Source organism: Cucurbita pepo, chromosome 8 (genome assembly GCF_057944985.1).
Source record: "Cucurbita pepo subsp. pepo isolate OVF chromosome 8, ASM5794498v1, whole genome shotgun sequence".
Lineage (NCBI taxonomy): Eukaryota > Viridiplantae > Streptophyta > Magnoliopsida > Cucurbitales > Cucurbitaceae > Cucurbita > Cucurbita pepo.
In genome coordinates this window covers 9,363,223-9,390,417 of record NC_141805.1, presented here as the reverse complement: position 1 = coordinate 9,390,417, position 27,195 = coordinate 9,363,223, and the positions used below count along the sequence as shown (strand labels likewise).

Genomic DNA, 27,195 nt, shown 5'->3' with positions numbered 1-27,195 from the left:
ACTATTTTTTTTAATGATAGATTTTTCAAAATTAGAAAAAAAAAAAAACAAAAAATTGTTATTATCGATTGGGAGACAATAATACTCTGTAAAATCTAAAAAAGAAGCTTTGGAAATTAAATAATTATTTTTAAAATTCAAAATTTTATTTTCACTTTTTTGCTTTTTGTTCCTTGGAATTCAAAGATTCCATCCATTTCCTCCATCTCCTCAGCTTTTGAGCTTTTGTTGTTCTTCAAAGGCTCTCGCCCATTTTCTTCCTTCTGGTTATTGCAACAGTGAAAGCTTATCTTTCTTGTAATTTTGTTGGTGTGGCCATTGTTGATCATTGGGTTTTGACCAGAGCTTTTTCAAGGGAATTTGAGAGACAAAAGGAGCCAGCGAAGAAGGCGGTGGGGGTGCCTGTTTTTTCCCCCCTTCTTCCCTATCTCTTTCGTTTTCCTTCAATCCCGATTATCAAAATGATTCATAATGTTTTCGGATCTTAATTTCTACCTAGTTTTGAACTCCGATTCTGCTTCTGGGATTTTGCCGCTAACCCGTTTTTTCTTGTTCTTCTCTGATTTGATTCTTTTTCGGCCTCCGAATCACTCAGGTAATCACTCAGCTCTATACTCTTTTGTGTTTCTTGTAAGTTTCTTCAATTTTGTCTCTCTGGTTTTGATTCTGTTCTGTTTCTGAAGCTTTGTTTTGTTGGGTTCAATGCGAAATGCTTAGATCTTCGCGCGATCTTCGGATCCGACACTGTTTTAGAGGATTTATTACATGTTTTTTGTTGTTGTTAAGTTTCATGTTAGGGTTTGATTATTAGGTTACAGAATCGAAAATCATGTATTGTCGTAAAGACGATTAAGATGTGAAAATTACAAGAATGAAAATGCTTGTTCATGGCTCTGTCTTGTTTGGGAGCTGGGATTGTTCATGCATGCTCATTCCAGCTTCCAATCCATTTTCTGTTGCAATCAAGATTACATTATATGGATTGTTATACGATTCAATACATTGTTTCCCTTCAGGATTTCTCGACATTTCTGCGAGGTTTTCGATTTTATATTAACCGAGCAATCGAGTAGTAATGGGGAGGACTGATGATAACGTTGCTATAATTGGGGATTGGGTACCTCCAAGTCCCAGTACACGAGCCTTCTTCTCAGCAATGCTAGGGGAGGATGTTGGTTCTAGACCTGCAATGGATACTATCACCATTGATAAAACTGAAGAGCTATTTCAAAGGCCTCGAGAACATCCGGTATCGAACAACACCGTTGAAAGAGGCGGGATCCCGAGTGCCAATTCTGGTGATCGGTCGATGGATTTAAGTTCGTTTTCGGGGCAGAAATTCCGTGGGGGTCTTGTGGAAAGGATTGCAGCCAGAGCTGGATTTAATGCTCCAAGATTGAATACGGAGAGTATTAGATCCACTGATCAATCTCTGGATTCAGATGCCAAGTCTCCTTACTTGACAATACCGCCTGGTCTCAGTCCTACTACATTGCTAGATTCACCTGTTTTTCTTTCTAATTCACTGGTAAAAGCTGAATTCAGATGCTAAGTCTTCTAGTTGGTGAATATTAAATTCTGTTCTTGATTTGTAAATAGACCCCAAGAACATTCATAATCTTGACCTGTTCATCATTAAGTTTTTCTTCCTCCATATGTCTTACTGCAGGCTCAGCAATCTCCCACAACTGGAAAGTTCCCGTTCTTGCCGAATGTTAGTAATCGGAGCTCGATGATGATGTCAGAGGGCAACGATAAAGGCAGCGACAATCCATTCAACAATAACAGTACATCGTTTGCATTCAGTTCTGGTGTGGAATCTGGATCGTTCTTTTATGTCGGTGCAGCAAGCAAAGTAATTTCACCTTCCATTGTTGCCAATTTATAAGATGCATATACACCAAGAGACTGCACATTGATTTTGTTTGCTAATCTTTTTGCCCTCCAATATATGGTTGTTGTAGACAGATTCTGCCACTGTTCTTCCACAATCTTGTCCAAGAATTGAGGTTTCAGTTCCACGTTCAGAAAATTCTTTTCAATCTCATCTTGTAGAACCATCTCTGTCTTTACCTCAAAACAGAATCAGTCATCATCCGCAAGTGGGACTCTCTACGTCATGCGTCGAGAGGGATGATGTGGGTAAGACCGTGTCAGATGATCAAAGAACCTTTGAGTCTTTGTGTGGTGGTGGTGAACATTCTTCACCACTCGATGAGCAACCGGATGAAGGGGAGCAAAGAGGCAGTGGGGATTCTATGGCTGGTGGTGGTAGTGGCGCTCCCTCGGAGGATGGATATAACTGGAGAAAATATGGACAAAAACAGGTTAAAGGAAGCGAGTACCCTCGTAGTTATTATAAGTGCACGCATCCAAACTGTCAGGTCAAGAAAAAAGTCGAGCGATCTAATGAGGGTCATATAACAGAGATCATCTATAAAGGAACACATAATCACCCAAAGCCCTCGCCCTATCGACGAGCAGCGACCGGACCTTCGGATTCCCATATCAATATGCAACTAGACATCTCTGCACAAGGTGGCCAACAGACTGCTGAAGGTCTCCATTGGGGAGATTCACAGAAACGGATTCCAAATGGAGCTCCTGATTGGATGCATGAGAACCTTGAGGTGACTTCTTCAGCATCCTTGGGTCCTGAATATGGCAATCAGCCTAATACTTCACAGGCTCAAAATGGCAGTCATGTTGAAACAGTTGAAACCATTGATGCCTCATCCACATTCTCTAATGATGAAGATGAAGATGATAGGGGCACCCATGGCAGTGTAACATTGGGATATGAGGGGGAAGGAGATGAGTCTGAGTCTAAGAAAAGGTTCTTCACATTACTATCTTATTTTATCAAAGTATCTAACTGATAGGTTTTAGGAAAAACCATGAAATTAACTTGGTTTGCTTTGATATATCAGGAAACTTGACGCTTATGTAACGGAAATGAGCGGGGCCACTAGAGCTATCCGTGAGCCTAGAGTTGTCGTGCAGACTACCAGCGAAGTAGATATTCTGGACGATGGCTATCGCTGGCGCAAATACGGGCAGAAGGTTGTAAAAGGAAATCCAAATCCTAGGTACATCAAATTTCCATGTTTGTTTGGTATCATCCTGTCACCAGGTGTATTTGTTGACAAGTTTGTGATGGTGTACTAACTGCTTGTGTACAGGAGTTACTACAAGTGCACAAATCCTGGCTGCACAGTGAGGAAGCATGTCGAGCGGGCATCACATGACCTGAAGTCTGTGATCACGACATACGAAGGAAAGCACAATCATGATGTTCCTGCTGCTCGCAACAGCAGCCACATCAATTCCAGTACATCCAGTCCAGTAACCACACAAAACTCGACCGCAACGACTCAAACTCATATTCACAGGCCGGGGCCACCCCAGCCTCAGAACACCATTCCAAGATTTGAAAGGCCAGGGTTTAGCCTTCCTGGAAGACAGCAGATGGGCAGTGCCCATGGGTTCTCTTTTGGAATGAACCAACCTGGACTGAGAAATCTGACAATGGCAGCCGTTGGCCAAGCCAAGCTTCCTGTTCTGCCAATGCATCCATACTTAGCACAAGCACACCATGTTGATGACATGGGTTTCTTGTTGCCTAAAGGAGAGCCCAATGTAGAACCTACATCTGACCTTGGCTTGAACTTTTCCCATGGTTCAACCGTGTATCAGCAAATTATGAGTAGGCTTCCACTTGGACCTGAGATGTGAGTTCTTATTTTACCTTTTCCCCCCAATATTTGTTCACTTGGAAAGTAAAAGTCCTTACTCTACACACAGTCATTATATATGAAAACACATATATGACCGTTCCATCAGTAAAATCTTTTCAAAGTTATTTCTCTCTTCTGCTTTTGGTTTAGCTGATAAAATCAGTCGACGAAACATAATTCAGTCGAAACAGTTGGTTTATGATGCGAAATCTTTTGACTATATTATTTCGTATTTCCTTACAAAAAATTGAATTCTTACATCCATAACAAGCAACAGATCTAGAGCTTCATTACAATGTTTTACTTTTTGACAGAAGGGGCTGCTCTCAAATACAAAAACCATTGGGGTAGACTAACCAAAAACATTATTTCAAGTCGTTGGACTATCGATATTCAAAGACGGGAAGCAGTTGGGCAGGGCTACGACAATGAAGTGTTTCGATATGAAAAGGGGTAGGGGAGAATGTATTGCTTCATTAAGATTTCCAAGAAAACAATCCCAACAAATCATGCGGAGGGAATAAGCTAATTCATTGAAATGATTCCACTAGACCTGACCGTTACAACTTACAGATCAAGAGTACATATTCCAATACAAAGAATAGTGAATGAATCAACTAACATTGAAACCTAAAATGTAAGGAGACTGAATCCTTTGAACAGGCATGGCCCATAGATATCCTAATATAAACCATATGGATCCCTTAGCCTGAATTCTCAGTAACCTCTCCAACTCTTCTGAAATAATCTGTGTATTATGTTACAGCTTTTGGATTGTTGCTTCTGCGTAAAATACAATTTGCTAAATTACATGGAAAGTTATTATATATCAGATTTACTCACCATATAGTTTACCTCTTCGCTGAAGAACAACCAGAGGGTTTCCAATATTCTGTCATCAGTGGGAAGAATTCTGAATAAAAACAGATCATAGTTCAACATTCAGCTTGTTCTTTAATTCTGAATGCTGAAGAACTTTTAGTACTGAATCTGTTGCACAGTTCCTTAATGACTATCTGCAACGCTCTCCTGGACGACGATCTCTTTTCCACTAGGATATACTTTTTCCCTTTGATTGACGAACTCTCTGCACAGAAACAAAAAAAAAAAAAGAAAAAAAAAAAAGCTATTTAGAAGAAAAATCCAGATGCAAAAACCATGAATCATGAGACATGCTTCCTTTTATCAAGTCAGGACCTTGTAATATCCAAAAAAGTTGGAGACTGTTTTATTGGTTACATTTTCTTTTCTCTTCCCAGGATAAACCGGCATGGAATTTCAGGTGGCTTGAGCCTTTTGAGAATATAAATCCAGGAAGTACCAATTATTTAAAGGCAAACGATAATTTATTTATAAAACACCATATTTTGAGATTCAATAAGAACCTGAGACAGCTAAAAATTGAATCGTAGTGGAGAACGGCTACAATTCTTCTTTTCCTTCCTCTGCCACGCTTAATGACGGGCAACTGCTTTACACCCTTCGCCTCCATTAGTTCCTTAGCAATTGCCAGAGCATTGTCTGGGTAACATGTCAAAATACCTCGTTCTCGCCCACGATAACTGATCCCTCGAGTGTAAATAGAGGACACTAGACAGGTATCCACCTGCCATAATAGCGAGTTTGCTCAAGGCAGGAATTATCAACAAAATGAGCAAATAAAGGTCAGGTATCCATAGACATTGGTTTTCTAGATACTTGATTTTCATTCATCTCATTTTCTAAGATTATGCAACCAAGATCAAGAACCAGCAGGGTCTAAAAATAAAGCATGGAATAAAAATTGCTAGGCATTATCGATACGTACACTCAGTGAATCACTCTTCAGAGTGTCGCCATACTTCTTGAAGAGATATCTTTTAATGTCACCATTTGTCAATATTCCCTCAAGTAAATCATCCTTGTCAACCACTAATGCACAGTTCTGCTGGTTATCCTTCATATATTTCAGTGCATCTTTCAAGTACAAAGACAACGGAACCTTCAAATAGTTCTTTGACATCGCTTTAGAAACCTGGAAGGCAGGAACGTCGAGTATAAGAATTCGGATAAATAACAAGCTGCGAAGGGATAGAGGGAGGTGGAGGACAGATGGAGAAATAGGTACCTTTAGTTTTTCGAGAAGATTATCTTCATAATTAGATTCCCGGTCAGATGGAGTTACCACCTCAGAGAGCTCTAAGTCCTTATCACCACTATCATACCTCCAAGATGCCCCATCTTTATGTCCAGGAGGAGAAAGAGAACTATAACCTCTAGTTGAAACCCGCTTTTCAGATGATTCGATTTCCTTGGTCTGTTTTGTAACTGAAGGAACCCATATGGCCAAGCCAACAGCTCCCTGCACATAGATTTGGCAGCAGTGAGGAAAATAAGATCCATTCATTGAGAAGTTTACGCTTCAAAAATATGTCGTACGAATAAGATGTCAAAGAGTTCTTAAAATGTCCAGCACTCCCTGCGTTTGAATTGTGCAGTGACGGCTGCTCAACTGTCAAGGAAACTACTAAATGCTACAATTCACGCTCAGATTCAATCTTTTATCATTGTTCTAATAAGAGAACTCCCAATTTTGGATTAAAAATGATGACGAAACCGAGCAAGAGTTTCAGAAATAGACATTTCGAAAACAAATATCCATAATGGAAGCCTTCAAGATAATAATTCAAAAAGTTATGGAAAGTGAGTTTAGTCCAAGACACACCCACATCTGTATCCTTACTTACATCCTTGATTACCATAAATTCTTTTATCAAAAGCAGTATGGGCAAAATACTTGAAGGTTCTCCATTAATTCCAGGATTCCAAGAGTGCCTTCGATTTCCACAAACTGTAAGGACCAGGAAGGGTGAACTATATGAAGGTTACTAATTTTAAATCGATATGTGGAAGAACTAATTCATAGGGCAATGACTTTTTAAGGCGAGCTCTGATTTACTGCAAGGAAAACTGGTAGTTTCTCAACTAGACATGGTTATTCTTTACAGATTTTTTCTTTTTTAAAAAATTATCTCCGTAAGAATGTACTAAAGATATCAGGGGATACTTGCCATGAGTGGAAGGAGTATCCTATAATCCTTTGTCAGCTCAAACAGAAGTAGAACCGATGTCAAAGGCACCGAACAGACCGAGGCCAGCGTAGCAGCCATTCCAACCTGTATAAAGGCATCAAATAATAAAGAATTGAACAAAATATTGCCTGGAGTAACCACTAAATGAGTCAAGTAGTGCATCATTTACTGTTAATAAGAAAAATACTAGGGAAAAAGAAAACTACCAATGCATAGGCCTGCGGCTGTGCAACAGCTGCATTTCCAGGAATTGCAGCATTAATAACTTCAACAGCTGAGCCCCCAAATACAGCACCAACAGCAGCACCAATCATAAGACTGGGTGCATAAAGACCACCTACGAGCCCAGAACCCTTGCACAGAGCAGTGGCCACAACTTTTGCAGCTGCTATCTGAGTTAATAACCAAACCCCAGGAGCAGAAGGACGATTCCCAGTATGTAGGATTTCTTCAACGTTTGTGAAACCCCAATAAAGGATTCCAGGGTACTTGAGAGCTATTATTCCAGCTCCCAAGCCGCCTAAAGCAGGACAGACAACAGGAGGAAAGCCAAATCTTTCCTTGATGAATTCAAATAATTTACTGAACCAAGCAACTAAACGTGTCACGGCTACACTCACAACGCCACATAGCATTCCCAATATCAAGTACAACGGAAGTTCTACAATGAAACATGAGGTAATCAGTAATCAATCAAAATTAGTAGGCGTGTATATTAATGATTCAGACACTTTTTACAGTCAAATTGTTCCACGGCAGTTCTACAAAGATTCTTTGAAATTGATACCATTGATGCTAACCTCTACGAAAAATTCATATGCTGACACCAAAGAGAAAAGACGCCAAAACAATCCACAACTAACCCCTTTTAAGTGCATATAAGATCTAGGCTAAAGTCCAATTTGTAAGAGCTAAAGCCATACTATCCCGCAACCTCACTCTGTCCAATTGGCCTACAAATCATATATGATTGGAAAAAGAAAAGAAAAAGGAAAGGGTTGGCATCACACTCAATCCTAAGGAAGCTATCGGCAAAGTGGATTAGAACTTTTTTTATACCATTCTTAAAGCTAAAGGATTCAATAATAAATGGAGGATATGGTTATAAGCTCGTGTCTCCGGTGTCCTTTTTTTTGCCTCGTCATCATTAACGATAAACCAAAAGGGAAATTTTGGACTTCTAGAGGCCTTAGTCAAGTGGAGCCCTATCTCCTCTCCATTCTATATTGATTGTCGATTCCCCTAGTAGATTAATCTCCCACATTGTTAAGCATGAACTTATATCTAGCTTCACTTTGAAGAATGCCTCTCTTTGTATCAATGAAGCTTGTAATGTTCCTCATCAAATTTGAAGGTATAACAACAATAATAAAAAAGAAACAAATATAGGATGGCAATGATTATGATATGCATAGATTCATACCCCAAAATGATGCCGATTAAACGAATTATGATTTTGGATAATTTAAACGACCGAATGAAAGGTGAACGTGAAAAATACCAGCAGCAGATTTTAAATCATAAGCAGGTACTGTGAAAGCAGACTGCGTGCCAAGTAAAACAGTCGAGACTGTAGAAGAAATAACAGATGACAATATGATCATTGCAGTCGTAAATGGAGGTGAATTTTCTGCACGTAAAGGCCTTAATACAGTTTCTATTGCAAAGAAGCTACCCGCAACGGCTGCATTAAAGCCTAAAATAAAAGGTCACAAAAAAGATTAGCCATTGATCATGCAGACGTCTCTGTGAAAGGAAAGATCAGGAACAAAAAACAATTGATACCTGAAGCAATTCCAGCAGCTGCACCAGCCGCAACAAATGCTATTTTTATCTTTTCACTGTTGTTTTCCATCATAAGATAGAATCCATTGGCACATGATTTCCCAATATCTACACTAGGTCCTTCAGGACCCAGTGAACAGCCAGTACCTAAAGTGATGGCTGCCTGAATAGCTTTAACTGTAGGAAAAACTCCAGAGAGTACATCAAATCCTTGCCTCTGGGAAGTACTCGACTGTTTTATTTGGCCGAGTATCTCAAGCAAACCATGCATCATACCCACTATAACACCTCCAGTTACCGGTATCAATAGAATGCGATGCCAAGTATCGGCCATTCTCTGTAAGCGAAGCCAAGCAGCACCCTCATTTGGAGTGCCTGCCCAGGCCCACTCATGGATTACATGTACCTACTTGAGAACCATGGCATCAGCAAAATTCTCATAAAGCTTATTGTCATTCAAGTGCTTAATTAAGCTCTTCTTTAACAGGATATTTTCATTGAAACAAGGAAAATCACACACAATAAAAATATTGTTTCTTAAAAAGAAATGGAGGAAATCCAAGTTCATCCAGGACGCCAAAAGGTTATTTAAACCATAATTGCTAAAAAGAGAGAAACATTTTAGTACCAAGATAATGCAGTCACTAAAATTCATTCAAGAGAGCTGCTATGAAAAGTGCAATTTAGTTGAAAATGTTGGCTTTATTCTCTTTTGTTTTTGTTGAATCAACACTGAATTTAAAAGCATAAGCTAATAGGTTAAGATCAACCACTTTCTCTTCTTACTTTTTCTTTTATGGGGGACTAAACATCACGTCGTCGTCGTAACACCTAGTGACTAAAAACAATTGGAATTCGGCTGAGCCTGTTCAATCTTAAATTGCTAACATCATCACCAACCAAATGGACAAAAAGCAGGTACAAATTTGAATAGTTAATTAAACCAGAATGTAGCTATCAAGTCATTAGTAACTACGAAATCTGGTACAGAAACAATGAAGACATGAAAGGAAAAGGATGCACCATTATTGCAGATATCAATCAGAACATCAAGAAAGATCAACAGATGAGAGAAACAAACCCCCATGTTAAAAGCTGCAACACAAAGGCCGGTGGCGAGGCCAAGGAGACAGGCAATAAGGAGCAAAGCCCATTCAGGAGCGGCAGTATCATCAACATTTTCGTCAATTTCGGTATCGCTTCCAGTCGGGGCATGAAGAGGATATGAATTGAAATTGTTGTGACGATCGGAAGAAGAAGAAGAAGAAGAAGAGGCCGTACGAGCTCTACCAACAATATTAAGAGAAGTAGGGCTGAAAGTAGCGGCATGATTATCCATATCATGACGCTTATAACTAAGACGACGACCAGAGAAGCTTCCTCCACGATTGAGATGATGAAACATATCCAAAATCACACCTCGTTTTCCACTGTTATTTCTCAATGGCTGAATCCCATTTCCATCTTGCGATTCTAAATCATGATCTTCCCCTTTGTGATCCTCCATGGATCTAAGAAGGCGATTCTGATCGGAAAATTCCGCTTCCGCCATAGCCAAATTGCTCCCAAGTCGGAGGAGGACGGTGACCCTCTCGTTAAATAGCACAAGTGAAAGTCATTCAACGAAAATGGAGAAATGGGTAATGAATGAAATCGTTTTTGGAATGGGAAAATTTTTCAGAATTGAAATCCCAGCAAGCTCTGTGGAACCGGGAAGAAACCCGGCGGAAGAAAGTGACGCATAAAAAAAGTAAACAGGGAACAACGCCGCTTCACGTTCCGCATTAGATGCTGCGCTTCCAAAATCGTGTAAATTCTGGGGGCACTAATTGCTAGGTTTCTTCCATGGCAGCTACCAGATTGCTATATGTTTATTGATCCTGAGTGCGATCTTCCTATGATTTCCATCTTCAAAATATGGACATTATTGTATGAATCTTTGTGTATCTCAATCAAATTAATTAATTAATTCAATACTGCAAGACCCTACTTCTACATTTTTCCCCATCAGATCTGAAAAGAAAAATAAAAAAAAATTAAAATATTACTTTTTACTCCCAAAATTTTGGAAATAAATGCATATTATATATATATATATAATTAAAATAGAAAATCATATGTTTTGTTGAAATTTGGGGCCATTAATCAGTAAAACAAGTAAATTTTAAAAGAAAATTTGTATTAAAATAATAATAATTTTATGGATTTCAAGAAACAAACATTAATTTATATAACATGTTATTAATTTATAATAATATATTCCATAAGTAGCTCATTTATGAATTATTTATTAATTATATTTAACAATATCATATATTTTAATTTAATAATTCTTAATTAAATAAATAGTAAACAAAGATTAATAATATATATACACATCAAGAATAACAACTTGATCATAGTTTCTTGTTGTTTGTTTAATGGGCTGGTTTAGGATGGGCCGGGCATTTTAAGCCCAACCCAACCCAATCCATGGAATAAAGGTTTAGGAAGTATGGGCTTTAGTAGTGTAAGGCCCAAGAACGGAAATTAAAAGAAAATAATAATAATAGGTTATTAAAAATATAAAAAAATTGAAAAATACCACCGGCCGTTGACCGACAAGTGGTATGAGTGACCAACAAGGGCAGCCGACAATGCATTATAAAGGCTGGCGTAACACCGTGGACCGCTTCGTCCGTCGTTCCACCGCCGTTTGCTGTAAAACTCATAGCTCCGCCGCTACTGATTTCAGATTTTTGCTGCGTTTGCAAGGAAGACGCAACCAGCTGTTGTATGTTGGTATCAATTCGATCCATTCGATTCAAATTTCTTCGAGTTTTTGAACACGACGATGTTACTATGATCGAGCTCTAGATGAGGAGTCATTTTATGACTACCCGCGTATATATTTTACTCAGTTCATCTACGGGGTTGCTCCTCTCATATTTATGACGTTGTTATCTTGGAACTTTAAAGGGTCACGAATCGTTCGGAGTCATGGTTTATGTTAATATGTAGCTTAGTTGAGTTGGTCGAGAAGTAGTTAGTTGCACGCTTAGACTTTGAGGATAAGTATGATCCAACTTTTTGGATTAGTAGTGCGAACTAATTACAATAAACTACTCTCATATAAGTGGAGCTACTTACTGAGTATTTTTCTAATCACTCATCCTAAACTTATCCTTTCCGACGGTATTTATAATATTATGAGTTATTTAAAGAATTTCTATTAAATAAAGATGTGAAAAGGGGAGTTATTATTATAATGTATTTATTACGAGGGATGAAATGAATTCTTATATTAGGGATCTAGAATCTCGAGCATTATATGACCACCCTAATATGATACGGGTTCAAAAGTCTTTAAAATTAATACTCAAAATTTTAATATGATAGGATTGATACCAGTTGTTAGCTTTGATACTAATTGTTAGGATTGCTCAACAACGTACATACTCGATCAATGAGAGAAGTACATTTTGAGAGTACTGACTAATGGTTTCAATTTATTAAATATTTACTAAATATCTTCCAAATATATTTACGCATCGGACTCCATATCCCAACATACACAACACAAATTTAAAATATGAATTTTCACATATTTTAAACATACCATCTACCGTTCTAACCTCATAACTTTATAGTCAGTGAGACATTACATCAATTTAAATGTGGTAACAAAACATTTCTTATAAGGGTGTGAAAACTTTTCTCTAATAAACTCATTTTAAAACGTTGCGAGTAAGCCCTTGAAGGAAAAGCTAGAAGAGGACAATATATGGTAGCGGTAGGCTTGGGTATAAGGCATTTTCGGAAAAAGGTAAAAATAAAATCACGAGAGCTTATGCTCAAAGTAAACAGTATCATACCATCATGAAGGTTCATCGTTCCTATCATTGATACAAATGTGGTCCAAATAACGAAGAGTCATGTAAATGGATATATAAGTGAACAGTATCATACCATTATAGAAACTCGTGAACCGTAACTTATTACGTACGTATGCGACGAAAAGTATTGAAAATTGATTTGAATTTAGGTAGGCAAATTAAATAAAGTAGAGGTGATATTAAATTGAAGGTTTGAAATTATAGAAAACTTTAGGATAAACATCAAGAGAGAGAGAGAGAGAGAGAGGGTAAAAGTGGATAGTGGAAGGCAAGGAGGATTAATGTGAAAACGGAGATGGGGTTGTTTGTCGTGTAGCTACAGTTTTGTGTTTTTATCATCAATTTTTCAACCAAAAAAACAAAACTGAATAAAAAACCGACATTTTGGGGGTAGCCGTCACTCATATCTCTTATTATAATAATAATAATTATAATTATTATTATTTTTATTATTATTATTTCTCTCTCCTCTTTTTATTTATTTTTATATCTTAATATTAATAAACTCAAATATTTCTAAAATTTCAAATCTTAATATTTATAACATAATTTATAATAATTAAAAAAGTATTTACATAAATATTATAATAAACATCTCAAAATTAACTAATTTATTTTATTAATATAGGGCGGGAAATTAGGTGAAAATAGAGAATATAATTTCGTCTCCAACTCCATTTATCTATATTCTCCTCTCTCTCCTACATTTTCCGTCTCTGAATGGGAAACTTTCTCGTTCAAGAGAGGTCCCACGGAGCCTTGGCTCCGTAAAATGAACATCCTTAATCTGAATGTTTACTAATTGTGAATTAGTTGGTAGAGTTAATTATATATATATATATATTTTTTCGGTTCAAATATTAAATTTTTTTAACTCAATCAAATCTTATTAAATAAACTGTCATAAACTTTTTGGTTGGATTGAGTTATTCGTATCATTTATTTAATTTTTTACTTTTAATAAAATAAAATTTAAGTAATAAACTGTTTACTTATTTATTTTCAAACATATTTAATTAAAATTTTAATTCAATGGGAATATATGTTTTAAAAAATATTTTTGTGAGTTGTTACGAATAAATAATCCAAAAAATTGTAATTAAATAAAAATAATAAAATAAATATATGCATATATAAGAAAAAAAATATCTTTTTAAAAAATTAATAATAAATTTGTGTTCGTTCAATTCAACTCAATCTAATTTTAGGACAAATTATGGATTAAAGATTGTTGGATCAGAGTACATAAGAAAAACTAAAAATATAGTTAGAAGAACGTTCAAAGTAAACAATATCATATGAACGTGAAGAGTCGGTTTCTAACCCCATACAAATTAGGTTGGATTGATCACGTTTTTCACAATCCAGTCGAGATAGGAATTAATGAATATTTAGATTAATTAAAAAACGAAAGAGTGAAAATGGAATGGAAAAGTGAATTTGGTAGGAGACGTGTTTAGAGAGCTTTGTGTATTTGTTTGTGTTAATGTCATTTTACAAAAATTGTACACACAAGAAAATAAAAAACTCACCTTTTTCCTTCTCTCTCTCTCTCTCTCTCTCTCTTCATTATTGGTTTTCTCTCTCCTCCTCCACAAAGAGAGTCGGGTCTGTTGACGCATATTCACAAGTGAATCGTGGTGTGTTTAGTGCTACAAAGCTTGCTTTTTTTTTTTTTTTTTTTGATGGACAGAGGAGAGAGAGAGAAAAACAAAACACAAAACAAAACAAAGAACCTGATGCCCCTTTGATGTGTTAGTGGGTGGTGCTGTTTTTTCCTCTCTTCTCCTCTCCTCTTCTCTATTTTTCCCCTCTCCCCAACACCCTCCCTCCTATCGACTTCCTCCTCATTTCTTCCCCAGATGCATAGGTTTGTGTTCTAACTCCTCTGTTTCCATCATTCCTCTTCTGGGTGTTCTGTTTTTCTCTTCAATTTCCTCTGGGTTCTCTTTTTCCAGCTAGATTTTGGGGGGTTTTTCTTGTTTGGTTTCTTCAATCGTCTGTTCATTTCTTGTTCTTTCATGGGTTTTTTTCTTTTTCTTTTTCTTTTTTTTTTTTGTTTTGATTTTGAAACTTCTTCTAATTTTGTGCCTTTTCGTTTCCTCATCTGACCTTTCAGATTTTGAAACTTCTGTTAATTTCATGCCTATTTTCAGGACTTTTAGACTCTTGATTTTGATTTTGAGCTTGGGGTTTAAACCGCATGAAATCATGTTCATATATCTTTTTCATTCTTTTCCTTCACGATTCATTGCTTAACCTTTCTAAATCTCATTTCCATCACATAAAATAACGTTCTACTTAGTTCTACACCCTTCTATTCTGCCCTCTATTGCCTTGGATCTCTCTTATAATTCATGATTTCATGCTAATTTCTTCACTTTTTGCAGCTTAATGGATGAAAATTCTTGTGGGGTTGCTTGATCTTTCTGTTTCTGGGTTGGTTTTTGGTGACTGCTGAAGATTTTGAGTGAAACAAGGAGGAAGAAGAAGGTAAAGAAAGAGAGAGAAAAAGACTGTACTTTTTTCTTTTATATATATGCTGAAGTCTAAGTTAAAGATAAGGTCTAGTAGTGGAGATAGTAGTAGTAGTAGTAGACGAGCTTGTGACTGTTTGAAGAACAGCACAAGATCATCACCGAAGCTTTTCATCAGATGTTATCCATTGAAAACCCTCCACCAGATCCCCCACTTCAGCAGCTGAAAGCCAACGTTAATGATGATGATGATGAGAGGCCTTCTCAACATCACCTTCCTTTGCCAGAGGAGGATCTATCAAGCGCCGCTGTTCTTGACCATTCCACATTCCCAAACTTCTCCTTGAGGTATTGATTCAGCTCCTCCTCCTCCTCACCCTTTGTTTGATGATAAACAGTGATGTTCTTTCATCTGGGAAAATCTCTGTTGTTGGGGTAGATCCACATGCTAAATTGTTGCTTGCTTTTAGTTTAGCCCCACCATGTGGCCTAATTCATGATACCCATCTTGTCCATATTTTCAGACACCTCTTAGCCTGTTTATACTACAAGACTTTTGCTCCTTAATGGGTTTGTTTTGCCTGTTTCACATATTTTATGTTTCTTTTTACTAATCATTTTTGCTTTTCTTCATGCTTTTGTGTGGATGTGGATTTCATAGAGCTGCCTCCTTTCGGAATTCTTAGTGTTTTGTGTTGTATGTTTATTCATGAGCCATGAGACGTCGTTATTGTTTGTTTCTCTTGATTTACTTTCGTCCATGTCCAGACCGTATATTGGTAGGAGCATAAGTTCTCAAGGTTTTGCTTTTTGTTAGCTTTCTGGTCTCTAACGGCTAGGCTGAAGACCGACCAATATACGAGAATTAACGAAAAGAAATGGTTTTGATGCAGAGATTATGTGTTCAACACACGGAGCAAGGATATCCGAAACAACTGGCCGTTTTCCCTCAAGAATTTGCAGCTTTGCTTGAAACATGGTGTAAAGGATTTGTTACCACCGTTTCAGTCCACGGATTGTGTGAGAAACCATCGGCTTGCGGGGTGTGGAGGTGAAATTTCGACCCGAGAGTTCGATAATGTTTTGCGGGATGTTTCAGAGGCGAAAGAACATGTAGAACTAGACACATCAGCTGCAAAGTTGGATGAAAAGCAAGTAAGCCCTTGTGAAGGAGAAAATGGTTTGTCTTCCACCATGACAAGCATCTCACAATCTCAAAATGAATTGGCTTCTACAAGTGGACCATCTAGTTTATCCTTAAGAACCAATAGTTTATTGGAAACACTGGCTGAGGTGGAGACTACTGGTTTTCGAGCATCCGAAAAGAACGAAATTAAAATCAAAACCTCGGGTAAAATGTGCAAGATAATCAGAAAATCTACTAATCATATCGACCAAACATCAGCTGCAGATATTGCTACGAGTTTTAGTATCGTATCGGAGTCGATGGCTTCAAAAGTATGCCCTGTCTGCAAGACGTTCTCCTCTTCATCAAACACTACTTTAAATGCCCATATTGATCAGTGCCTTTCTATAGCATCAACTCCAAAGTGTTCATCAGACTCCAAACTCACACGGTATAGGATCAAGCCGAGGAAGACGAAGTTGATGGTTGATATCTATGCTACAGCACGTCCGTGCACGTTGGAAGAGCTTGACAGAAGAAATGGTACAGCTTGGGCTACTTTGTCAGGCTTTCAAGCTCAAGATATTGAAAATCATCAGACTACTAATACTAATGAAGGAAACAAGCAGAAGGTGGTGCCAGTTCATCCTGAGGACATTGGTGATAATGGAGACGCTGCAGTTTATATCGACGCCAATGGCACGAAGCTTCGAATTTTGTCGAAGTTTAGCTCTCCGTTGTCGTTGCCTGACGTGCAAGATGATGTCGGTTCACGGAAACTCAGAGGAGTTAAGGAAAGGAAGTTCCATTGTACCAAAAAGAACAAAAGCCATGCATCTGCTCAAGGTAGAAAAGTTTCAGCTCAAAAGTGCATTTCTCAGGTATACCACTCAATAAACTATGAACTCTGCTGTTTTCTACTAATGTGGCATTATCATTTAGCTTTGTATGCTTGCTGAGTTTATCTGTTCTTGACTGACTGATAAGGTTCAAGAACACAATCAGCTTAAAGGAAGTAGTAGCTTGGAGGTGCATAAAATAACAAAGCAAGTGAAACCACATGACTCCGGGACTTTACGACAGTGGGCCTGCTCGAAACGAACTAGAGCCAGTAAGAGCTCTAGGAAAGAGGGATATCATCAACCTTCTATGTTTAAATGGCATGTGTCTCATGGTGTAGCGGTGGATACTGATCGATCGGTTCTTGAGAGGAGTCAAGTTCAGGAGCAGACCAGTGTTTCATCTCCTGAAAGCAGTGAGAGAACTGAAAACACGGAGTACGAAGTCGATATTTCAGATAAGAGAGGGTGGTCTCCGGTGAGGAGGAGTTTGAGAAGTGCATTTTCTGGAGAAATGGTTGATACTGATTCTCTGACACAAAGGAAAAAGATTACGAATCGTCTGAGCAAACGTAGCGGTTTTATTGGCATCAATTGTTCGGTAAAACCTCGAAAGACTAATGGGAGAATCATACAAGATTATCAGCCATCTAATTTGCCTCCTGGATCTAACAAGTTGTCAAGAAATTACCATGCTAATGCACTGAAAGCCAGGAAGTTGAATCTGGCTCGAAGAAAAGAGATACTTGTCAACAGTCGGTTTAATCGACTTTCTACCTATGAGAAGCCTAGAGACCAATTTGAGTCATATGTCGACGACGGGACGATTCCCTGGAGCCATAGTTCATCAGATGGGAGTATTGAAAGTGATCGATCGACGAAGGAGGTCGTTACTGAAGTAGCATCTCCCAAAGTAAGCAGTGAACTAAAAAACAGAAGAAATATAGATTCGATGAGCAAAGCCATAGCTTTGAGTAGTTCGGATTCAGAATTCGAATACGATGGATGTCACGAGGAGGAAAACATGGATTCTCATGTTAGAACACGTGCTGAATTTCGAGAAGAAATCAAAGGCGTTGAACTTGGTAGTGAAGAAAATTCGTTTCGCGAAGATGTTAGTGTGGATTCGTCTTCAAAACTCGCTCTAAAGGAGAGTTTCATGTGCTTTTGTAAATCCATGGATCCACAGTTTCATAAGACAAGGGTCATGCTACAATCTACACAGAATTGTTCATGCTTCTTCTATGGATCAGATGGAACAAAAGATATGTTCTTTGGTGATGAAGATTGCAGTGCCATGATTGAGCATGATGTTGAAAGAGAATTGGATTCTGAAATCAGGCGAGGAAGTTCTTGTTTCGAGGTCGATCCAATATCTATTCCGGGACCTCCAGGATCATTCTTGCCAAGTCCCCTCAGGGATACGAGATCCGAAGAATATCGAGGAAATTCTTCATTGAGCAATAGCTGGGTTCATTCTTGCCAAGATCAGCATGATTTGATTGATGGGGTTTCATCAAGTTCGCCTATTTCTGCAACATCAACCATCTCAAACGCCACAGCAGCTAGATCTTGTTTGAAGCATAATAATTCATCTGGAGTATCATCGGATGGATTTCACGATAAATCGGGCTCGGTACCTCCAAATGCTGGTGCAGAAAGGGGAACTCTTGGCGTCGTAAATGATGTCCAGCCTTGCCGTTGTCAGAGGGCTGACACTGACAAAGCTTTTCAAGACATCAATGTAGCCTATCAAGAACCGACAGGGCATCAGTCGTCGAGTTTAGAAACCATGCCAGCCATGGACAGAAAGCAGATAACTTATAGTCTGAACGTTAGACCAAACAGCTTGGATATTATGCCTGAGAGCCATTCCCAACATACAATGTCTAGGAGTATGGTGTTTCCGGTTGATAAGTCTCCGTTCAAGTCCCATTCAGTAAACGGTTTCCACGATCCAGGACTCGAGTTTTCAAGGACTAAACGTGAGCCTGCCAGTCCAGTTACTTCTAATCCTGTACTCAGGTTAATGGGTAAGAATCTGATGGTGGTAAACAAAGAAGAGGAAGATGTAGCTATGCCAGTTAAGCAGCCTCAACCACATCCACAACTTAACCATGTCTCAACTCCGGTTCCAAGTTTTGCTGGCGGTTCGTCGCAACGTGTTCAAAATCAAGCCTCTTGTTCCTTTCCTCATTGGTCGCCTCGAGATCCTTCGAAAACTCAAGATGCAGGTAACGCATTTGGGCGGAGTCTTGATGTAAGGTTGTCAAATGGCTTCAGGAACCCTGCAAATCTGAATACATTATCACCACATGTTCGAGAACCGGTCGCTTTTTTTCTGAAGCAGCAGACAGACTCCCGAGCATACACGAGTGACTACACAGACGAAGCATTGAACCGTCCTGGGCGGAAACAAAACGACGCAGCCATGTACAACACAAGTAGTACTCAAGAAATGCCTGATCATCAGCAGATGAATGCACTTTCTGCAACCAATCCTACCAAGGAAGTGTATGCAATGGGTGATGCTTCTTACCATGAAGCTAGATTCAATGCCAATGATCCAAAAGGAGGCATGAGGACTACTCTTCAGTTGAAAGCACCTGATGCAAATGCATTTTGTTATCTACCAAAGGACGTATCTAATCTCGACAAAACCGCGACATTACACAATTCCAGTTTTCAGTCGACCCCCTCCCGGAAAGATCACACCAGTCCTGTAAAGTGGGATTGTAACTCGGAATCGGCATACGTCTGCAGGAGGGGAGTCTTTTAATAGCTTTGTTATATCCACAAGAAAGAGTTACTCGACATCTTTGCTCGTTGCAGTTCTTCGAACAATCAATGCCTAATATCCGAATGTATCTTCCAAATGTTTGGTCGTTTTTTCGGTAGCCAAATGTTTTCGAGATGCTGCTGACCTATGGAAACCATCAAGCAATGACATAAGCAGTGAGTAACAATACGTTTTACCAGATGAAGAAGATACATACAATGGAGTTCAGTTCTAAAGCTATGGAGAGGTCTGATACTATATATTGTACAAGTGGTTTTCGAAGAATAATCGTCTCGAACCTTTGACCGAAACATAATGAAACCGAGCTCTCCCGATAGGTGAAGCGTTTTTCCTGTTCAGTTGTAAGTAAATAACTTCATAGGTATGAGTTTATGACCATCGTTTATTTTGCTGCTAGTCTTAAAGGTTTCACAGATTCAATACAAACATGATAGGAAACAAACAACATAATGAAGCTGCATTAGATTGGAATTAGAAACTACGAACACAGTGATATGATATTGTCCACTTTGAGTATAAGCTCTCATGACTTTGTTTTGAGATCCTCCAGAAGGCTTCGTACCAATGGAGATATATTTCTTATAAATCCATGAGCCGTACCTAAATTAGTCAATGTGAGACTCTCTCTGTTCACGGGTTTGTGCGGAGGTGGCAGCTGGGCCATTTAGGAGAGAGAGAGGCACTTTAAAGAAGAGGAGTGATACGGATGTTGGGAATATTTGCAGACAGGAATGGAAATGAAGGGCTATTCCTTTTCACTTTTGGATCTAAAGCTCCCTCGTTCTCTCTTTCTCTCTCATCATTCTGCTGGGACTGCTTTTTCTCGGTTTGTCCAAAGACTACTGTTCGTAGCTTGGACTTCCCCTTAAGGATTTTAAAACGCATCTGTTAGGGTAAGGTTTCTACACCTTTATAAAGAATGTTTCGTTTTCTCGTACAATCGATATGAGATCTCACAATCCACCCCTTCGAGGCCTAGCATCCTTGTCGGCACACCATTCGGTGTCTACCCCCCTTCAGGACTCAGCGTCCTCGCTAGCACATCGTCTAGTGTCCACCCCTTTAGGGCTCAGTGTTCTTGTTGACACACTGCTCGATGTCTAGCTCTGATACCATTTGTAACAACCCAAGCCCACCGTTAATAGATATTGTCCTTCTTGAGCTTTCCCTTCAAAGTTTTTAAAACACGTCTATTAGAGAGAGGTTTTCACACTCTTATAAGGAATGTTTCGTCCTCCTCTCCAATCGACGTAAGATCTCATAGAACCAAACCCTTTTCTCTTTAACAAAACCATCATTAAAGCCATGGTTGATGGTTGGTGTTCCTAAGTGCTTCCAACTTTTTATAAGATGGGTTTTGGTTAATCCAGCTATACAATCACTAAGTTGAAAAGATTGAACTTTTTGGTTTGGTGGGCTTCAAAACTAACCTGAAATCCAACCACAGCTGGCTGAAAAGGAAATAGCATCAGATGAACTCTGCTAATACTAAACTTAAAAGCTTAACCTTACCTTTAACTCTTCTTTTGATATCATTAATATGCTTTTGAAACGAATGCTTGGTGGGTGAGAGTATATATATATGAATCTTTACATGTGTATGATTAATAAATACATACTTTTCATGGTGAAATCTAGACACCTCCCAAAACTCTCTCTCTCTCTCTCTCTGTCTGGAGTGCTTGCAATTGGACCCCTTGCTTCCACTTCACATTTGGCTTACTCTGATCTTCAAAAGCTTGCAAGATTAAACAATTGACCACTCCAGGGGCTCTCAAACAATTCATATTACTGACTACCTTTCTATGGCGAAATTTACATCAAAATTAGTAAAACGGCCCCACTCTGATGCCACCAGTTATCAGTACCAAAGTAAATGAAGTTTGGTATCAGTTTGAAGTGAAAAAGAATAGTTATTCATTGTCGAGAGTGGAACGAAACATTCTTTATAAAAGTGTGGAAACTTCTTACTAGCAGACGTGTTTTAAACTGTGAGACGGACGATGATACTTAACGGGTCAAAGCGGATAATATTTGCTAGTAGTGGGCTTGAGTTGTTACAAATGGTATCAAAGATATATACTAAACAATGTGCTAGCGATGACGCTGAAGCCCCAAAAGTGGTGGATTGTGAGATCCAAGATCGGTTGGAGAGGGGAACAAAACATTCCTTATAAAGGTGTGGAAACTCTTGCTAGCAGACGTGTTTTAAAACCATGAGGCTAACAGCGATACGTAACGGTTCAAAGCGGACAATATTTGTTAGTGGTGGGCTTGGACTGTTATAAATGGTACCAGACACAAACATCGAGCGAGGTGTCAACAAGGACACTGGGTCCCTAAGAGAAGTGGATTGTGAGATCAAACATTGGTTGGAGAGGGGAATGGAGCATTTCTTATAAGGGTATGGAAACATTTTACTAACAGACGCGTTTTAAAACCGTGAGGCTGACGACGATACGTAATGGTCCAAAGTGGACAATATTTTTTAGTGATGAGCTTGGGCTGTTACGAATGGTACTAGAGACAGACATCGAGTGATGTGCCAACAAGGACACTAAGTCCCTAAGGGAGGTGAATTGTGAGATCAAACATCGGTGGAGAGGGGAATGGAGCATTTCTTATAAGGGTATAGAAACTTCTTACTAACAAACGCGTTTTAAAACAGTAAGGCTGACGACGATACGTAACGGACCAAAATAGATAATATTTGCTAGTGATGAACTTGAGTCACCGTACGAGACGTTTTGAATAAGTAATAACGAAATTGTAGTGTATGATTGAATAGTTGATAGTCCAATGAAAAAGGGTGAGTGTTGTAGACAATATTATACTAATAAGTTGTATGATGGAGCAAGTGGGTATTAGAGAATGGATTTAGATTAGCCTTTTTCTGCTGTGTGTTTTGGGCAGGTGAGTTGTGAACCAAGTATTAAGATAAGCATTGAGCCATTAGTAAATGAATGTCTTATTCATCCAAAAGCCTTATCCCATCTTCCTCATGGCCTCCCATTTGTTCTTTAATGTTGTCATTTTGTTCATCAACAACTGTAATTTAAGCAGTAATCTGTCTCTGTTCATCCCATTTCTTGTGTCAAATTCAGCTAAAATCACATAAAAACACTAAATTTATGACCCACAAATCTGATTTTACATACAACACTTGGTTACTGAACTGTCAAAACTAGTTTACCAAGTATTTGGATTATTAACTACATCAGATCTTGCTTCGAAGTCGAACGATTTTCGCTAACGTTTCTTGAGCTGCCAAGGTTTGGGCATGGTTATGTCCCAACATGACTGTTCTTATACTTATGCAAGTTCTACATAGCTCTTCCGCGCTGTCGAAGTGTCCACCTCTAAGCAGTAGCTTTGCTCGTGTTTCGAGCAGTGTAGCTTTCAGCAATGTCACGTCTTGCCACACGTATTCATCGACCCGTTGGTACCCGCCTTGGAACTTCTTTTTCCAACATAATGACCCTTCACACCAGTCTTGTATTTGAGATACAAATGATTTCTCTACTTCCTCAAGTGCATTTGTGCATACCTTCAGCAACTCTAGAGCCGAGTTGCACCTCGAAAACGTCGTGAACGCCAGAATTGCCAAAGGGAGGGCTGTTTTTTTTATGTATAGGACCATATCGATAGCCTTTAGTTGTACGAACGGAGGTTCGGATTTGAAACCGAAGACGAGAAATGCAGAAGCCCATAAATGATCCAAGTTAGCCATTGTGTTACTGCTAGATTTCCTGATCCCTTGAACTATGGACTTGGCAGCTGATAAACCTTCCTTTCTTTTAGCAAACACTTGAGTTATGGGATGGAATTGGATCCAACAACCCGGTTGCTTGTTCGCTTTTCGGGCGAGTCCGAACTTGATTAGAAGAAGAGCAGATTCTTCCTCACTTTTCCAAGCTTGTGAAGCTAAACAAGAGGAGCAACAACCAAACATGAAACTCAGGCATTGGCTCCACTTTTTCAATCCTTTTCTTGACACAGCCATGTCCTTTGCTGCTGTGGCTAGTACCGATATCGAAACAGGCGCTGGGGCGAACCAAGCGCCAACCAGTAATATTCCTGATGCTAGAGGTCCATTAGTTTGCTCTAAGATTGAAAAGGAAAAGTAAATGATCTTCATCAGGAAAGGATTGTTTTTGCAGTAATGCTCTTCGTTTATACTTATGTACGAGCACGGAGACGATTCATCGACCGGGACTTGCTCGATAGCTTCGAAAAGAGAAGACGGGGTGATAGCTAGCTCACCAAGCAGTGATCCAATCACCCAAAGACCATATGTCAACCTCCCAAGCTTCTCATCAAACTTCCTGAGATACTCCAATTCCTCAGAAGGGTATTCTTTCTTCCTTCTTCCTCTCATCAAAACCATAGCATCAGCCAAAGGCAATGGATGAATGTTTATCATTCGAAAACTCGTCACTTTCGAGAGTCTCGTCGTGATGATCACATGAGATCCCCCGGTGTTCCTCGGCAACAAATCGTTCAAATCTTTCCCTTCCCACCAATCCTCCTCTGCCTCAAGATTATCAATGATCAACAAGTATGGCATGTCTCCAAATAGCTCCCTCTTGACTCGTTTGAATGCCTCGAGTTCTTGCTCCTCGAAACTCCGAAATCGTCCTCGATCTTTTTCAGCATCAGCACTTATGTCTAATCCTAAGTTCAAAGATAGATTCAATATGTTTTGTCGAAAGTAACGAGCTTCGCCACCGACCCATAAAACCATCTTGTACCGTTGGGAGTATCTATAAGCGAATTCTAGAGCTAGCTCTGTCTTTCCATTGCCAGGGACACCATTGATGCACAATATGCTGCTGCTAGTGCTCTTGTGATTCCCAGTTTTTACCATTTCCTTATGCTTTGATCTTTTGAATGAGTTTCTTCCTTTAGCTGGTTCAACCCATGTCTCCAAAGTTGGATTATCAGACCTTCCTATCTCCAAGTTAATAAATCTACTTCCCCTCACAGTGACTGGCTCACTTTCTTCATCTGCTAGGCCTTCGGATTGCTGGCTGCCATTGCCTTCGACGATCGGCATAGACACCGCACCGTCTTGCTTATGACAGCTTCGACCACCAAACAGAGCGGTTTCCATTTCCATAATCTCCTTCTCCCTCCCCACAAAGTTTCTGTTTCTTGGAAATGGAAGCTCCTCAAATCTTTCAACATCACTTTCAGTACTCATCCTACCAAGTTTTGCTCTCAAAATCCCTGCTGCTTTAGCTATGCAGCTTCTCCAGTTACCTTCATTGGCCTCCAATTTGTATTCATGGAACTTCATCAATCCCTGCCTTGTCTCTTTGAACTCTTTATCCATGGAATTGTAGCTGAGAAAGCTCGAGATCTCCGACGACTCCATGTCGAAAAACAATGGAATCAAGTTCTTCTTCTGTGAAAAGAATCTCACCTCCTCCAAGGTGAAAGGGTTATGGAATTTGGAGTTGGTGAGGACAACGATTCCGAATGTCACGGAGCTGATAACACGGTCGGCGATCTCGTGGCTTTGATTATCGGAGTACTTGGACCGATCGGCGATGAAGCAGGCAATCCCTTGAAGCTCAAGTTCTGATTTGAGCCATTTACAGAAGCGTATTAGGCCATTAGCTTGGCCATGGAAGCCAATGTAGACATCACAGCTTCTGAGTTTAGAGGTGGAAACAGGGGAGAGGGGGCCGCCGCATTTGGCGAAGGAGATCCGAGGGACAGGGAAGGAGAATGAAATGCGCGGCGGAGCAGAGTCCGGGACAGGAACGCATGCAACAAATTGCAGCTTGGAATCAGTAGAAGGGTTATCGGAATATTCATATTGGTCAGACGGAGGCGTATAGGAACTACTAGGAATATCCTCAGAATGCGAAATCGGCGGCGAGGAACAAGTCAGCGCCGTCGTGATATCCGTCGGTATCGGATTCGCTTCCGTCTTTGGGATAACTGCCCTCGGCGAAATGTACGGCGACTGCAGAGCCGAAACAAACGCCGACGACGGTGGCGATAAAAGGGAAGGCGAGTTATAAGGTGAGGACTCTATTGAGGTTTTAAGGTCCGGCAATGCCAAATCGGACGGGGAAGTTCCCGGCGGCTTAGTTGCAGAACTTGGAGCAATTTTAATGGTGAGACCAGTGGATCTCGCCGGAGCAGATTCTGAATCAACCCCATCAGAATCCATAGCTTTAAAAACAGATCCAACTCCAGAAACCTTCAATTCATTCACTCTGGTTTCAGCTCAAGTTGAATGCAACAGTAAGAAACAGAGCCTTCCTCTGTTCAACAGCCATGACAGGACAGGAAGCAAGAAACCAAACCCACAATTCAAAATCAAATCAAAAACACGAAAACAGAAGATGGGTTTTCGATTTCAGGTATCATTAATCACATTTCTTGATCAAAACCCACAAAAAACAAAAACCCAGATAAGAGTTACAGAACGCCACTGGTTCATTGACACATCAAGGGAAGAAAAAAAAAAACGAAGAAGAACAAGAAACCCACCTCTATCGTTGTGAGTAAAACAAGTTGAACAAGTTGGATCTGAGGTACATTTGAATAAAAAAAACAGAGGTGGGGGGTGGGAATAGTTTAGGATTTGTTGAGAGGCATAGATGGGGAGAATAAAATAAAGAAAAACCCGTCTCGAAATGGAGCAATAGGGTTTTGTTTTACGTGTATTTGCAAGGGAAAAGGAGGAGGAAGGGTCAAAGAAATGGGTCACAGAGACCGAAGATTGGTCAGAAAACAGAGAGAAAAAAGGGGGCATTGGGAGTGGAACCATGGATGCGGCAATGGCTGTGGAAGTGGGTTTTGGATCAAACTTTCCATATTCAAAGCTTGAACAAGACTCACCAGATCAGCTGGTGAAGATGATGGGAAACTAATTTGAATCATGAATTTGATTTCAACGGCTAAGATTGAGCTGACAAAATTTCAAACAATCTGCTGTGGTAATTGTACCCACAACACCAGTCCAACTGAACCAGATGCTCAGTAAGAGATTGTTTGATAGCAACCCTTTTTTTTTTCTTTCCCTCTTCCACTTATTAAATACAAATTTTTAAATCTATTTAAATATATTATTACATTATCCCATATACTCTACTAACGTGGTGGTCACATCTTATTCTCATAGTTAGGTTGTGACATTCTCTCCTTCTTAACTTAGTCATCGTCTTTCATCACTTCTTAGATTGTGACACTCTTCCCCACTTAATCTCGATTCATCTTGATGATGATCCAACTTTGGACTGATTTCCTTGCTTCGCATAATATATATAATAAGATGAAAATGTAAATATAAAATTGCTCTAGATGTACAAAACAATCTTTTAATTGATATTCATTTAATGTTGGGACCCACAATAATAAATGAGAAAAGAATTACCACTTAAATTAATCTTAATAATAGAAAATGGCAAGTAAATAAGACTAATTATGTAATTTTAAAAAATAAGGATTAAAATAAATATTTTAAAT

General features: G+C 39.2%; 4 protein-coding genes across 8 annotated transcripts; 2 read left to right on the top strand and 2 right to left on the bottom strand.

Annotated features, from left to right (window-relative positions):
- The first annotated feature begins 184 nt into the window (after positions 1 to 184).
- Positions 185 to 4,579, top strand: WRKY2 (WRKY DNA-binding protein 2). Of its 2 annotated transcripts, XM_023684633.2 has the most exons (7): positions 185 to 595; positions 1,017 to 1,528; positions 1,670 to 1,855; positions 1,965 to 2,836; positions 2,931 to 3,089; positions 3,183 to 3,731; positions 4,052 to 4,579. In XM_023684633.2, exons 2-7 carry the CDS (start codon positions 1,076 to 1,078, stop codon positions 4,086 to 4,088), a joined length of 2,256 nt encoding a protein of 751 aa, XP_023540401.2. In that variant the 5' UTR covers positions 185 to 595; positions 1,017 to 1,075; the 3' UTR covers positions 4,089 to 4,579. The 2 variants fall into 2 exon arrangements, with proteins under 2 accessions (XP_023540401.2, XP_023540402.2); XM_023684634.2 differs by lacking the exon at positions 4,052 to 4,579 and having other exon boundaries at positions 3,183 to 3,862.
- On the bottom strand, positions 4,267 to 10,545 carry LOC111800785 (chloride channel protein CLC-f). 3 transcript variants are annotated; one of them, XR_015422169.1, is made up of 10 exons: positions 9,675 to 10,544; positions 8,594 to 8,999; positions 8,310 to 8,504; positions 7,015 to 7,469; positions 6,784 to 6,892; positions 5,845 to 6,074; positions 5,545 to 5,751; positions 5,123 to 5,343; positions 4,593 to 4,824; positions 4,267 to 4,520 (listed from the first exon to the last, which is right to left on the bottom strand). XR_015422169.1 is itself a non-coding variant. In XM_087126107.1 (10 exons), exons 1-9 carry the CDS (start codon positions 10,143 to 10,145, stop codon positions 4,973 to 4,975), a joined length of 2,352 nt encoding a protein of 783 aa, XP_086982233.1. In that variant the 5' UTR covers positions 10,146 to 10,545; the 3' UTR covers positions 4,267 to 4,824; positions 4,935 to 4,972. The 3 variants fall into 3 exon arrangements, 2 of the variants coding, with proteins under 2 accessions (XP_086982233.1, XP_086982232.1); XM_087126107.1 differs by adding an exon at positions 4,935 to 5,030 and having other exon boundaries at positions 4,267 to 4,824; positions 9,675 to 10,545; XM_087126106.1 differs by having other exon boundaries at positions 4,267 to 4,824.
- Positions 10,546 to 14,087: 3,542 nt separating this feature from the next.
- Positions 14,088 to 20,106, top strand: LOC111800128 (uncharacterized). 2 transcript variants are annotated; one of them, XM_087126359.1, is made up of 4 exons: positions 14,088 to 14,108; positions 14,859 to 15,293; positions 15,839 to 16,952; positions 17,059 to 20,106. In XM_087126359.1, exons 2-4 carry the CDS (start codon positions 15,124 to 15,126, stop codon positions 19,687 to 19,689), a joined length of 3,915 nt encoding a protein of 1,304 aa, XP_086982485.1. In that variant the 5' UTR covers positions 14,088 to 14,108; positions 14,859 to 15,123; the 3' UTR covers positions 19,690 to 20,106. The 2 variants fall into 2 exon arrangements, with proteins under 2 accessions (XP_086982485.1, XP_023539482.2); XM_023683714.2 differs by lacking the exon at positions 14,088 to 14,108 and adding an exon at positions 14,156 to 14,338.
- Positions 20,107 to 22,722: 2,616 nt separating this feature from the next.
- LOC111799805 (P-loop containing nucleoside triphosphate hydrolases superfamily protein) lies at positions 22,723 to 26,263 on the bottom strand. The gene has a single exon (XM_023683285.2). The coding sequence runs from the start codon at positions 25,892 to 25,894 to the stop codon at positions 22,928 to 22,930; it is 2,967 nt and encodes a 988-aa protein (XP_023539053.2). The 5' UTR covers positions 25,895 to 26,263; the 3' UTR covers positions 22,723 to 22,927.
- Between the last annotated feature and the right edge of the window lie 932 nt (positions 26,264 to 27,195).